The sequence below is a fragment of the Triturus cristatus genome, chromosome 4_2, assembly GCF_964204655.1.
Source record: "Triturus cristatus chromosome 4_2, aTriCri1.1, whole genome shotgun sequence".
Taxonomy (NCBI): Eukaryota; Metazoa; Chordata; class Amphibia; order Caudata; family Salamandridae; genus Triturus; species Triturus cristatus.
The window spans coordinates 730,717,199-730,732,560 of NC_140586.1; the positions used below are offsets into that span (position 1 = coordinate 730,717,199).

A 15,362-nucleotide genomic window follows, 5' to 3' on the forward strand; every position below is an offset into this window, starting at 1 on the left:
ACATCCCTCGGACTACTAACTTGAAAGCCTTCCATTCTGCTGCTATTGTGGTCGCTGTATTTTCATTTTCATTAAAATAATGGAGGATCCCCTGCTGGAGCTCGTCCTTGAACACCGGGTCCTCCAGTATTTCAGGGCTCAGCCGCCATGTTGGAATTAACGCCCGTTCTTTGTGCCATCCCAAGTGGATCAGCAGGGGATTATGATCTGATACTGTTTTGGCCAAGTATTCACTGTGCTGCACTTTCACACAGACATCAGGCGTTCCCAACATCACATCCAGCCTCACATGCAAATCATGCAGACCCGAATAATATGAGTAATCTCGTTCTTGCTGATGCTGTTCCCGCCATATATCCACTAAGTTCCAATTTGACTGCCATCTTCGCCTCTTATCCGCTAGTCTCGCACTCGCCGAATCGGGCAACGGCGGGTGAGACCTATCTATAGTCACATCCAACACTGAGTTGAAATCACCCCCTAGAAGCATCGAGTCCGGCGCATGCACAGCTATAGCCCCTGACAGGCGGTCAAAGAAACTTCCTTGTTCAACATTAGGGGCGTATATACTCCCTATCATGACATCTACCCCATTCAGGCGCCCCACCAATAAAACATAGCGCCCCTCAGGATCAATCATCTTGTGTAGCAGTTGGAATGGCACTCCCGCCCTAATCCACACCAGCGTGCCTCTTGCGTATGCTGAGTAGGTAGTGTAATATACCTGGCCGCGCCACCTACGCTGAAGCGCCCTGCCCTCTGCTATCGTGAGGTGCGTCTCTTGTAATAGAGCAACATGCGCTCCCCTGTGCACCCGGTAGGCATGCACCTGATGGCGCCTGGTCATAGTATGGAGTCCCCGTACATTCCAGGTTATGCACTTAAATGCAGGGATAGAGGCCGTTGTCTTATCTCCTATTCCCATCAATCTGTCGTGTTCTCTGGAGCACACTGGTTCCCCTCTGAAACCCCTGAACAAAACTAAACACACCCCAACTCCCCCTCCCCAGGACAGATGCCCCAAACTATTCCAAACTAATGACTCAACCAGAGTGTTCAGACCCCCGAGGAATCTCAAACACCCTATGACACTGGGGGTAGGCACAAAGGTCCAAAGAGGCCTAGTTTGCCCCGCTCCCGCCGAACCCCGACCTTTAGCAAACTACATCTTCCCCATCCAGCAATATACAGACCAGTGTAGCAGGAGTCCACTGCAAATGTTCAGGATTAAACAATCATAAGTCTACCTGCTCATCAGCCATTCTCGCCGTCGCATGAGGCAGACGCACACTGTCCGCCCCTGAGGCTTCCGAGTCCGACCCATCTGTGCCCAGCTTCGAGCCCCCTTTTTTGCTCTGCGAGTCAATCTCTGTCCTGGATAGCGCCGCTACCGCCTCTATCGCTGCTGATCTTTCTGTCGCCACTTGCTGCGATGTTGGCCGCGGGGATCCCAGTCGTTGTTTCCGATACTTTGGAATTCGCCCGGATTTAGGCCGTGTTGGGGTCACCCTTCCTTCGTGAGTTGGCTGCTCTACTCCTGCTTTCTAACGCTCTAGCCAGTCCCATGCGTCTTCCGGACTGCTGTGGAAGTAAGACTTATTATCGACCAGTATTTTTAAATTCGCCGGATACATTAGGGCATACTGCAGGCCCTCCTCTCGGAACGCCTTTTTGACCGCCATATAGGATGCCCTTTTTCGCTGCACTTCCCATGTATAATCCGGGAAAATTGTTACAGATGCATTGTCCACTTTGTACGGTCCCTTCCTGCGCGCCTGGGCCAACAGCCAGTCTGTCTTTATAATGCAGCAACTTGGCAATCACCGGTCTGGGTGGGCGTCCCGGCGCCAGTGGTCTCGCCGGTACTCTATGCGCTCTTTCCAGCGTGTAGAAGGGAGTCAGGCCTTCCGGTGCTACTTCAGCTTTTAACCAAGTTTCTAAGTACTCCAGCATGCTCTTTCCCTCAACTCCTTCCGGCAAACCCACTACGCGAATGTTACTTCGCCGATTTCTCCCTTCTGCGTCTTCCGCCCTCTGTTCTAGCGCCTGCAACCGATTCTGTACCTCCGTCATTTTGGTTGTTCGCGCCGTAGTTGTCGGTTCCATGCCTTCTAGAGTTGTTTCAACCGTTTTCACTTTGTCCGCCAACTAGTTGTGATCCACCCTCAATCCCAGACTGCGTTACCTGAGCAATGTCCGCCTGCAGCGCTTCCCGCGTGGTTGTTATTGCTTGCAAGATCCAGTCAACTTGCTGCTGCGGGAGACCGTCAGTGGGTGTCGACTGTCTCGACTGCTCTGCCACTGAGCTCGCTTCTATGTCCCGGGTCGACTGCGCTCCACCTTGCCTGTGTCGGGGCTTCCCCATCATGTTCTGCGGACCCCCGTCCCGCTATCTCGTGTCCACCTCTAGCACGGGCCAGCAGGTCTCCGGTCCAAGCGTGACTGGCCTTCTCGCTCGCTCCTAGTGTCAGACCTCGACTCCAACGCTACCACGCACTCCTCCGCCGCAATCCTTCCCGAGGTCCCCTTCTCTTTAGCGATGCACTCCCTGCTCCTGCAGCTCTTCTCCCCTTCTGTCGCCGTTCAGCTCCTCTCTTCGCCCACCATTTTGTAGCAGAACCGCGCCCAGATTCTTTCTCTCTACAGGATTCAATGCCCCAGCTCTATCCCTTCTCTCTGCACCTGCCGCTATGAGGGTGCTACTCAGGGCCTTCAGACCGTCGTGGCTCTAGTATCAGCTGGTCTTCGCACCCTGGCGTGCGTCTCAGGGTCCCTCAAGGCCTCTCCAAACTGCCATCACCAGTGTTTATGCCCAGGGCCGGGCGCCGATCGGGGCGTCCAGTGCAGCAGAGGGTTCTTTCCGCTCCGCAGCGCAATGCAGTCCAAGCTGGGGCTCCCACCCCTCTATCAATAGCCGTGGTCTCCTCTTCACTGCTGCCGCGCACCTGTCCGCTAGCGCACTTGCTTCCCCCTGTAAACTTTCGCACCGTCCTCTATGACCAAGGGGGGGAGGGGAAGCCTTCCACAACGGGCCCTCATATGCCTCAGCCCCGGCACCAATTCATACCGGATTGATGCCTCTCTGGAGCCGCTCTCCGCCCATAACACCGAGCTCTTCAAACGAGTCTGTCGTCCAACTCCGGAGCCCACGACGCCGCCTCTATCTGCCTCTGGGTCTCCGCCGCCGACCCGTGTCCCACTCCCGGTCTCCGCTTGACTCTCGGCACCGCCCAGTGGCTTCTTCTCGATGTCACCGCAGCACTCCTCCGTTCCAGCTCGCACCCACCTCCGATCGCAGTCCGCCTCTCCCGCGGCCGCACAGACCAGCGGCCGTCCGATCAGGCTCCGTAAGGCTCCCCAGCCGCCATCTTGTCTCTCCTTCACAGCGCGCCGCAGCCCTCGGCTGCTTCCGGCTCCGGCAACTTCTGCAGCCTTGCCTCCCACATCAAAATGCTCCTCTTCGCAAGGCCAGCTCAACCGTCCGGTGCACGCTGTTCTGGGGCGCCGTTTTCGGCGCTGTTTTCAGGATTTTCGGCTGGGCTCCGGCGGAGCAGCAGGCTCACACGTGCGCCTGCATTCAAACCTCGGCCACGCCCCCTCTCACTCTTTCCAGCCATTACGGAAATATTTACATTTAAAGCTAAGCTGCCATTGTTCGCTATAAAAAGAAGCGGTGCACTAGTTCTTGACGTTATTGTATATTGTGTTGGACTTACTTGAGATAGAAAAAGGCTAAAATGAGCTAGCCACTATGGGGCAGCTCAACTCTATCACAAGAGCTCTATGTATGTTCTGTACGTCCTGTATCTACAAACGTCTGTCTGTAAGTCCCTCTTATCTCCCTTGGTGGCTTCTCTCTAATTAGTGCACATGCATATAATGTAAATCCCATGTGCGCCTTTATTGAGATACTGTACTTATTGTGGCTTTTGAGAGCATGGCATCCCATGGTAAACTGTTTTACCATTACGTTCTTTTGTTCTAGTCCTTAGCTTAGACACATCATTGCCCATCTAGAGATTCATACAGGAAGAGGTTTAGGGTGACTTTAGTCAGCCACTCTACCACTTACATTTTTGTAACTTTCTTGCATTGTTGTGGCTTTCTCTGGTGTGCTGCAGTGCAGCACTTTAAAACGAATCCCCATCACACACTTGGTATGTGCTAGCTGCACATTTAGACAAGCCACACCATGGTTGAGCTTATAAGGTACATCTGTTAACCACTGTAACATACTGTGGGAGGCCTGGCAACTTACAATGTGTAAGAATCTAAAGTATTGGAGGACAACTACTAGTGGAGGAAAAACCTAGAAACAGAGTTATGTCCTAACTCTCATCAACCTTCATAACTGAGCTTGTTGGGGCTGCTGAGCTGAATATTTATGCACAAGCACCTTGCGTCCAGGCTAGCAGACAGGCTCGCTTGGCAGCAAGAGGAAAAACACCTCAAATGTTTTGAAAGGTGGTTAAGTGGCCCAATCTGCCAAAGTGGAGTGGTTTACAGTTTTATTTCAGTAGGGCTTCATCAGGACTGAAGTGATCCTTTTAAAGTAGTCTTCTAACAGAAACACATTGCTAGGGTGATCCACCCTGGAGGTCTGTTCAGGGATTTAAAATTGAGCCCTTTAAGAGAAAGGCAGGGTGCTATACTTTCACCATTGACGAGTAAATTGAGCACAAGCAACTGTGTTAAAATAAAGGATAAAGAAATAATTATGAGGTCAGGTATTGTGAGTAACAAATTGCGTCTGTGTTATAAAAATCTAAATAGGAGTACACATGGCCTTTTTTTATGTTTTTTTTTTTTTTTTTTTTTTTTTTTTTTAATTAAAGAGACTGGTTGGAAATTTTAAAAATAGTTTACCGTTTAATATCTACTTTGACAGAGATGGAAAGAGGAATGTCTTGCATGGATTCCCTGTGAATTAGCAAAAACAAAATGGATAGGAATAGTAATAGGTATATGGCTGTCTTGTAAGGGATAACCATGAAGATCCTTGCTGCTTACCTGGGGGCTGAGATAGAAAAAGTTTGTCTGGTCTTGAACTCCATTAAACTCTGCAATAGGCTCCCTCTCTCTTTAATGGGAAGGGTGGCAGAGACAAAAATGTTTTTCCTTCTTCGAAGCTTATACCTTGTTCAAAATTCCCTTTCCCCGCAAAGGGATCAGTTCTTTCGCAAGCTGGATAGCCTATTAGTGACTCTTCTGTGGGCAGGTAAGAGCATCAGGGTGGTGCTTACTCCAAGAGGGACCTGAAGGATCGTGGATTGGCTGTCCTGGACATACAGTTTTGTTATTATGCTGCATACCTACAGCATCTCGCTAGATTGCTCACAGAGTCTGATAATTGGGAAAAACAACTGTTGGGACCGATATAGGAGGCAACACATTGCCACAGTTGTTGACACGATGGGGCAGGATGAAGCATCTGGTCTCGTATCTAATTAAAACCACAGCGGAACTTTGGCAGAGGGCAGTTCAGAGGGTTCTCCATAGGGCTACTATCAGCAGGCAGGGAGTTACGGTTGTGGGATCTTGCTTCTTTCAGGAACATAGACCTAGACATTTCTATGGAACAATGGAGAGCTGGAGGGTGTCCGGTGGCGGGTGATATAAACACTGGAGAAACCTTTATTACTTTCCTGGAAGCTCAGGACTCTTTTGAAATTGGACCAACCCACTTATTACACTATGCTAAGCTGGAGAGTGTAGTGAGGGAATTTTGGATGGATTTCCCTGCTGCACTGCAACTCCAGGGGTGCTTGACGACCTCAATGGGTGGGGAAGGGATGCCACTTACTCTGTTACAAAGCCCTAGGGATGACATGCAGCACCAGCAATTTCCAGGACTTGGGGCCTGAGAACGAGATTTGGGAAAACCCATCTCAGATTCGGATTGGGTGAATGCGTCTGGCTTGGTTCGCACCATGTCATGTAATGGACTCAAGCTACTCCAAATTCTTTTTTGCATTGTACCAATGTCACACCCTGTAACTTGAATAAAATAGACCCCACTAGAGGAGTGAAGAGTGAAGTGTGCGCGTTGTGGAGAGATAGGTGCCACTTTATTGCACTTAGCTTGGGAATACCCATAGGTCCAGGATTATTGAGGACAGGTAGTGCCATGCATAGAGACGGCCACCGGGATTAGGATCCCTTTGGCGGTGCTGGTCTGCTCATTGGGTGTGGTGGTTCGACCTTAGGAACGAAAAATTCCTTACAGACTTGCCCAATTGGCAAAACATTGCGTGGCCATTAGATGGCTGGGCACTAGAGTCCCACTGCTGGATCATTGTTTGCCGGACCTACTGGAATGCAGAGTGACAGAAGAACACCACATGAGTGTCAAATACCGATGAGGGTCGGCTGATCCTGTTATGGGCCCAATTGCTGGAAACATTCCAGGATGACAATGATTTGGGCTCCAGGAGCAGTTCTGAAGAAGAGGACAGATGTCACTCACGCTAATTTTATGATGACCAAGTGCATAATTGTTGTATTTCTGATGACGATCAGCTCCTAGTCTTGGTTCCTTTCTCAAATTGCATTGATCATTGTCTGGGCTGACAAGTGGTTCCTGAACTTGATGATTGAATAATGATCATTATTGTAACCATCTTTGATGTGTAACTGTCAGAAGAATGTGTCTGTTTCCTTGTTCTTTTCAATTTTATTGAAATCAATAAAAGAATCCCTTTTCACCATCTTTTTCTAGAAATGTTAAAATGATCATGTTGACTATAAAAAAAAAATTGGTTATAACAATTTATTCTAGGATAATTTTTTATTTGCCTTTTTGCAGAGAGACACCTAGCAGGAGATGTTCTGTGTTATCGGCTAAAAAAGTTGAGTAAGTACTTTATCAGATCATTACAGATCTATGTACGGTATGTTAAGCATACATATTTTGAAGACATCAACTACTGTGATGCTTGGTTTGAATATAGCTTCTTTGTCTGATACAGTTGCAAATCCAAATTTTAGAACATGTATCAAAATTAATGAAGCATGGCAGTTGCTTTGTTCACACTTATTTGTTCGAAGTAGCATTGGACGTGTGAATTTGTGTTTAATTCGTAACCATAGCTTCACTTTGACTGTTTTTCTAAGGGACTTTCATAGGTTTTTAATCCTAGCTTGAAGTGTTGTAACCTAAGCTAACCATTACTTAACTTTAACCATTTGTTTTGTCCAGTAAAAATTATAAGAATTTTAATGGGGAAATGGCCTCTGTGATACATACCTTAGGAAAAGGGATTGATACCCCTTGTATAGCATCCTCTTAAAAATTGGATTAATATCCTGTGGTTAGGAGAATTTAATGCCCATCCTTGTAAGTTCACAATGAGTGAAGTGCGTGGTCTAGTGGACGATGAGGGAAAGGTTATCACCCATTTTTTACACCATGATTATGGTAGCATGCTAAATAGGATCTTAGCGATTAGGAACTATTTAACAAGATAGATTAACTTGCAGTGGTAATTTCAAACTCGTTGTATGCAATGAGTATGCGTCAACTATAGATTTTGTTTTAGCCTCCATGTCCCTGCGTGGCAAAATCACTCAAGCTGACCCTAAACTCTGTGCATACAGTGATCACACAATTTTCTTTTTGTCTATGATCTGGGAGGGTGGCAATAATAGTGCACCAGAAAAAGCCCCCAAATAAATTCTTGAAAGAATGGTTCCCAACTAAAATGGGATAAAATTAATAAAGAAAAAGTGGTCTCACAGATATTATCTAAAAAAAAAAACTGCAGAAAGTATTGATGTGCTTAGATCTTGATCTTCACCCGGAAGAGTTTAAAGCAGTCTGAATAGGACTAAAACTTCCAAAGAGGTCCTGACAATTCGTTGGGTTGAGACAACTTGTGCAAAGAGTTTGAGAGATCTAAGCAGTGGTCTCAGAATGTTTCCGCGAGATCACAGACAGGTTAGGGAATTGCATAAGCTATATAAAGTAGCACGGGAAGAAAGATTAAGGGGCTTGAGGGAGGAACCGTGGGGAATCCTATCTTGTGCCGCAATTACCAAGAATAGTAGGAATTTTCGGAATGTGATAAATACTCCCTTCCTCAAAGATTAAAGTGATCCAACATTGGATTTTCATGTTAGCGAGGATGCCTGCGTGGTGCACTTTCAGCAGATTTTTTAAATTGGGGAGGCATAGCCCCCGCCTTCTCAAATTTGGCCATAAGAGTAGCACCTAAGGAGTACTTTGAATTTGAGTTGGCTGAGGTGAGACATGGGTTGACTGAATGGAGCACTGCTGAGGCCCCAGGTCCTGATGGGGTGCCTATAGACTTTTTCCTAGAGTACCCAGATCTATGGACTTCATAGTTAACCAATATTTTTAATGTAATAAGTAAGGTAGTTTCCCCCTGCTTTCTGGAGAAGCACTATAATAGTCTCTATCTATTAATAAGCATTTGCAATGCAATAGGTCTCACATTTGTGAGAGTTTGACCTAATGGCTTTGTAAATGACAATTGTAAATGCCTTTTTATATATGTGTTTTAAAAACCTGCAAGCGGTGCATAAAAACGCACTTTGTACTTGTAGTCCTTGCTTATGAGACGCAAGGCTGGCAGTAACATTTAAGCTGGCAGCTTACTGAAAAACACTGCGTGCGTGCTTGTCTCTCATTTTTTCGGCCATCACACTGCTATGTGCTGTGTCTGTAGGACTATAACCACACCTCAGTGGTCCTTATTCACAACATGGAAATACCACACAGGATCAAAGACAACAGACTTTCAGCCAAACACTACACGATGTAGCATGCTACCTATGTAGGCAAGTGCTTCAGCGCTCCACATAGGGGCAGTAAGCACTATATAAATTGTATAATACAATACAAAAGGCAAGGCAAAACGTATATATTTTATTAGCATTTAAACAATATGGTAGAGAAATTCATGCATCTATGTGAAACTCTGTAAATGACAGGTGTTGCTGTTCAATTTTTATGGCCTGGGGAGGATGGAAGGCTGTTTTCCTTGCCATTATTTGAAATTGTGCCCTTCAGATCACTGACAGCAACCCTTCAAATCAATGAGACAAATTGCCCTGCCCGTTTTGCTCTGTTTGTCTGTGCTAATACATTGGACCTCTCCGAGGAAAACCACCCATTTTTGATACTTGTTCAGGCACAATTCTATATATTACAAGGGCATTTTAAGATGGCGTACACTGCTAGGAAAATGTGACCATTGCCTTTCAGCGGGCCACTGTAGCATAGTGAAGACCGAGAAGCAGCCTCATGCTGCATAAACGGTTCTAATAGAATAAAAGTAATTAGTACATATAAATGTGATCCTTACTACAGTAATACATTCACATCACACCAACACATATTTAGCATGCAAGCAATGTTTCATTAAATACACACACTGGACATAAAAATGAAAAAGAATGGCAGTGTCCAATTATGTCACTGCAATCAAGATATATATATATATATATATATATATATATATGTGTACACACATACAACTTTGTGTAGCAGTATGGGTTAGTTACATTTACGCGTGCACGTATCCAGAGCTCTTGCCCTACTACTACCTTGACTGTTTAATTAAAAACATCTGACACCTCTCCTCCTTTTTATCTGCAAACCGCTTGATTCCGTGAATCGCTCCATTTGGAAATGAAAAAGGATATTTTTCATTGTACCAAGACCATATTTGCAATTTGGTAACCTATTACTGAATAACAAATTGGGTTTGCGATTTGGTATTAGGAAGGGGCGTGTTTAGGGCGTCCCTTCCTAATACTGAATCGCAGTGGTATGTGGGAATTGTTTGCAACTGAAATGCGGTCACGAAACATTCACATTTTACTACCTACTTCAAGTAGGTGGAAACCCATTCGTAAGCGGGAAGGGGTCCCCAAGGGACACCTTCTGCTTTGTGAATGTTTCTAAAGACATTTTTTTAAGAGCAGGCAATGGCCTCATGGACGACTGCCTACTCTTAAAAAATGTAAAATCTTTTCAGTTTTCTTTCGGGTACACATCCCGTTTTCCTTTTAGCAAAACTGGCTGCATTTAAAAAAAATTAAAAAATTGCTTTATTGAAAAGAAATCACAGACATGGTGGTCTGTTAACCCCAGCAGGCCACCATCCCAGTGTAATTGCCCATTCCCAATGGATCGCACACCAAGACCTGCCTCATAAATATTGAGATGGGTCTATTTGAAACATTTTGCGATTCCCAGTGTGTCACAGACACATTTGTACATTAATGTTTGCGATTACCAAATAGTGAATCGCAAAAATTCACTATTTTTGTACGTACATCCGGGCTCTTAGTGTCTCCAAATATTTTTGCCATGATAGTAAATTCGATATAAAATTTTTATCCCCTTTTTCAGCAGATCTGCTTCCTTGAAAAATTCAAAGATGATGGTAAAATAATCATAATTTTGGAAATAGTGAATATAAACAACCAGAATACTCCAGTGTTAACTAAGTTCACTTGCCATCTTTTTAAGAAGCACATTTTCCAAGAACTACTGAACTATTTACAACAAACTATGAAAAGCGCCCTTTCTAAGTAAAATTCGTCTTTCCTGCCAAGTATGCCTTAAATCCATTCTGTATTTCTTGGTGTAGCTGTAAGCAAAGTTTTCTGTTGGAGCACAAATAATGTTTTTTTTTTATTTTTTTTATAAACAATTTTTTTTTTTTTTAGGCTATAAATGTAACTAAATCAACTATTGCTCTTTTCTTTTAAGGCAAACAAAATGTATAGTCCAGTGTTTTTCTTTCACTGGTTTTGAATACACATTTGCCTGTTTTGAAATAAACACCTTTTCAATCTAGCTACCCCAAAATGAACTTGCAATATAAACACACTTCATGGTTAACATTGATAATATAGTTCCTGGCAGCTGTTTGTTTCTTGTGACATTTACAAACCACCGGGCCTTCAACCTTGTGGTGTATGATGTACCTGAGCCCCTTAATGGCAATATTAGACCATATGACTATAAGGGAAAGGCCCCCCCTAAGGATACTTTAAAGTCTAAGAGAAGGGGGGGGGGGGACAAAGAATACAATAGAAACCTCTATCAAGACCTAAATTACTTTTGAAAAGACCTCTTCAGGTTCTATCCTGCCAACAAATAGTCTATAATTCGAAACAAATTAAAGTAAATACAGAATAATTTTTTTAACTCATTTTATTTTTTTATTTTTTTCAAGAATTATTTGATTTGAAGGATTAATTAGAAAACTATTTTTGGATTCATCTTCAATGATAACATCTGATAATTTGTACACAAAAAACATATATTACATATAATCCATAATAAAAAATATTATATTCATAAATATAAACAACCCCACAGCTCCCAACACAAATACGTTCTCATCATACTCACTACTCCATACGTACATCAATCATCCTCATACTCATAAAAATAACATAAGATTCAATACTGTACAAGGTCCAACAAAATTGGGTGGAGAAAAAACAACAATTAAGATTGTTTCTGGTGACACTATCTCCAGGGACCACTCCTCTAAAATGATTGTAGTTAAGGTCTTGGCCTACGCGCGTTTCAGTGGAAAACCACCTTCCTCAGGACCAAATATAGAGGGAAGGGGATTTCAAACCCTTAAAATGACGGGGGTCGTCTGTAGGGAATTAAATAGATTGATTTAGTAGTGGCAGGAAATAGAAAATGTTAAATACAATTTTGACTTCATATTACTCAAGTGGATCCCAAGTTCACAAGACTATTAGTAATCTCACCATAAAGATTATACACACCCAACGTGATTTAAAGAAAGAGATTACAAGAATGTTTAAAATATAAAAGAAACCTTCACCTTAAGTGCAAACTAGACCTTAGTCGTAATAGATCTCAAAATTGGTGAGACAGAAACTCATATTCTGTAGATCAATGTATATTCTACCTGAGATTTAACCAACAGGTAACCTCGAGTGTAAATTCTAATCGTCTTCACTATGATTATGCCAGGAACACACGTATCTATCAAAGTCCCCAATTTTGCCAGTCGGTCTCTAATGATAAAGGCAGATGTGTAAATTAAGGAGACCTAATTAAAGTCATTGTATGCTTAGATTAAGTCTCTGAAGGACATGCTTACCCTATTTATATGAGTTGTAATTTTGATTCCAAGTCGACAAATGACAGATTGGGCAGCTTTTATCAATTTCCAATTAAATACCCTGAGAGACAAGATGGGTCTTATTTGTAGAATATTTAGTTCGTATTCACAACTAAACAAGAGAAGGAGAAAAACAACCTGTAAATTAAGTTGCACTCTATTAATGTTTATGGTGTGAGCTCTACAAAAGACCAAGTATTGAGAAAATTATTGAAGAATATAATGTGAAAAAGGAACTGTATAATAAATATATACCCAGCATTTCCTCTATATGAGAATTTACTAAACAATATTTGTTATTGTCAAGGCGAATAATGTCTACATGTATCATAGACAGAGAGCCAATATATAGCTCTCTATTTAGCCTTCTAATGCAAAGTCAGTCACGACATCAATTTCAAATACAAGATATTTTGGAGAATTCTAAACAAAAAACAGAACCAAAAACAATCCTGTTCTGCTAAAAGCAGTCACCAGCATCGTCAATGCAGACAACAGGTTCTGCGCTGGTTCCGTATAAAGTTATTTAACCTAGTTACGATGAGATAAGAGCACATTGTCGGCAAAATATCGCCTATATAAGAAGCTTCTTCTTGACGCACACAGTAGTTGTTGAAAAAGCCCAAGGGCAAGTTACTCTGCTTAAAGAAATTTACGGCTAAGACTCCTGTTCAGCAACCCGTTTACATAGATTTAGCAAGCCGAAAATGGCCGGTCAACATGTCGGGCGCTATATTGGAGTGTTTAAAAGCATCGGTGCAAACGCTTTGCTGTATTCAGACTAGAAGTAACCAACAAACTAACTAGCATCTACCAAGAGTGTTTTGAAAATGTAACGTATGGACTGATAGTACTATGTTTGTATTATTGGAGTAAAGCAACTGTAAGACTTACAATCTACAATATCGTGTGAAAAGACAGTGCTAAATTAGTATAGCAGACACTAATGTAACTAAAAGCTAGATAGACGACTATTTCTTTATACAGGTCTCTAACTCAATAAAACTTAGGAAAAGGATTGGTACAAAGTTACTGCAAAAGATCTTACCTACGTCCGGGAGTATATTGGCAAAGTCTACACATCACAGTCGATAAAAATGAAAAGGTAGTCATGAGTGGCGGGCAAGAGCCGGTTCTTAAATCTGATACTGAGTGTTGATTGGCTAAGGGAGGCTCACGAGATTTCATGGAGTTCATATGCTTGGAAGCCGTGAAGTAATATGTAAATGGAAAAAAGGCAACGCCATATTGGAATGGGAATCACTACATCGGTACTTGGGTCTAGTGCTGGTATAATATTGGTTATTATGGATTATATGTAATATATGTTTTTGTGTACAAATTATCAGATATTATCATTGAAGATGAATCCAAAAATATTTTTCTAATTAATCCTTCAAATCAAATCATTCTTGAAAAAAATAAAATGAGTTAAAAAAATTATTCTGTATTTACTTTAATTTGTTTCTAATTATAGACTACTTGTTGGCAGGATAGAACCTGAAGAGGTCTTTTCAAAAGTAATTTAGGTCTTGATAGAGGTTTCTATTGTAATATTAGAACATATTACACTGCTGCCTGTCATGTACCTCCCTATATATATATTTCACTTTTGTGCTTTACTCCAGGCTCATGTACAGTACTTTATCCTTTCTAGATGTCCATAATGTTTAATTTCTTGTTTGCACTAGATAAATAGGTTGAATACCTTCTCAACTCTTATTAATTAAACTCCTTAATCTTTAGGATATTAAAAGAGGAGCAAGAAGAGCCCAGGAAAACTACTGACACACCTCGCTCCTGCCGGAAATCTGCACAGCAAAGCTCCCTTCGTTCTAGGCAGCAACTTAAGTAAGTCCTATACTATTCCGCATTCTTCCAAATAGTCAGTGTGAACCACATATTAACCTGGGTGTGGTTTGAATGGGTGTGCTTAAAGTATAATACTTTTGGGCTCTTTTTTTTTTTTTTTTTCTTTTTTTTCTTTTTTTTTTTTTTCATTTTGTTTGCAATTATATAAAATATCTTGCCAGCACAAGTTAAATGACTATGACATTCTTTCATAAATAAGTTGCCAAAGTCATCTATAGCTACAGTCCTCCTTTGAGGACTACTTTGAAATGCCGAAAGGCTGTGTTAATTATAGGATTCTCGAAAGCTTCATTTAGATGTGTTATCCTTACATGGGTGTCTATATCTGCTGTTTTCTGTATAAGTGTCTGGATGCTTTTATTTGTGTATTGCATCTTTCACCAAAGCTGACTGTAAAAAATGTCCTCTTTCTCTGCATTGTGCCCAAGCCAGATCGGTTGACTTTGTCAAGGCTTGGTTTTACCGGTGGGCAGTAATATTGATCTGCTCCACTAAAAAAACACATGTTATAAATATGCTTTGAATAGCTGACTTGTCCACCCCATGTTCCGTGGTGCATTTGTGAACCAGGGATTAGGTAACATGCAATATGACTTTGTCCTGACAAAGCCGATCTTTTAATAAGCGGGATTACGGCTGCACACATATTGAGTTTGTTTTTACCAAAATTAATTGGTCATGTCCTAGTGTTTGCACTTCGCAACTGGCATATCAGCTCAAGACACCAATTAATATTCACATTCGTTATGTGGGTGCAGTCCTTATTTGATGTTGCCGGGTCAGTCTTAAACTTCTCCATCTACTGGAGTTTCCTTCCTCTCACTGACACTCCATGTGTTCAGCAGGACTACCATCTTTTGCTCATCAACCCTTCTGCAGTTGTTTGCTTGTGAGTATCTCAGAAGTGTATGTGAAGTAATCCTAGCCACGATGCAAGCGGTACACTTTCAAGGCATCCACTACAATGAGAATAAAGGACACTCACCAATGCCTTTGTAACACTGCTGTCATTCCAATGCTGGGGCATTTAAGCATCTGTTATCAACATTGGAGCTGTGACTTGCTTTCTGACAACTCCAAGTCCTCATCGAGTTTATTTCTTAGATTCGTAGGTATATCTGATAATACAGGTGAAGACGAGGATTTCCAACCTATAAAGGAAATGGTTGAATCCAGTTCCAGTGAAGAATCAGAGGAGGAAAAGGACCAGGAAGATGAAAGCAAGCCAATCGCTGCAACTAGAAGAAAACCCATGGCTGTTCACAGGACTCCAGTATCTTCAAAGAAAGCCTCTTTGAGGACACCAGCCAAAACACCATCCAAAAGCGTAAGTTTGTAATCAACTGA

General features: G+C 42.5%; 2 protein-coding genes across 2 annotated transcripts in view; one reads left to right on the forward strand and one right to left on the reverse strand.

Annotated features, from left to right (window-relative positions):
* The window catches only part of PRPF38A (pre-mRNA processing factor 38A), a 288,792-nt gene that overhangs the window by 245,127 nt on the left and 28,303 nt on the right, over nucleotides 1-15,362 (reverse strand). The gene's annotated exons all lie outside the window — the stretch shown is intronic.
* ORC1 (origin recognition complex subunit 1) overlaps nucleotides 1-15,362 on the forward strand; it is a 177,639-nt gene that overhangs the window by 109,953 nt on the left and 52,324 nt on the right. The window contains exons 7-9 of the mRNA XM_085602615.1: nucleotides 6,806-6,853; nucleotides 13,890-13,994; nucleotides 15,120-15,342. Of these exons, the coding sequence (XP_085458741.1) occupies nucleotides 6,806-6,853; nucleotides 13,890-13,994; nucleotides 15,120-15,342 (376 nt within the window). The remainder of the gene's footprint in view (nucleotides 1-6,805; nucleotides 6,854-13,889; nucleotides 13,995-15,119; nucleotides 15,343-15,362) is intronic.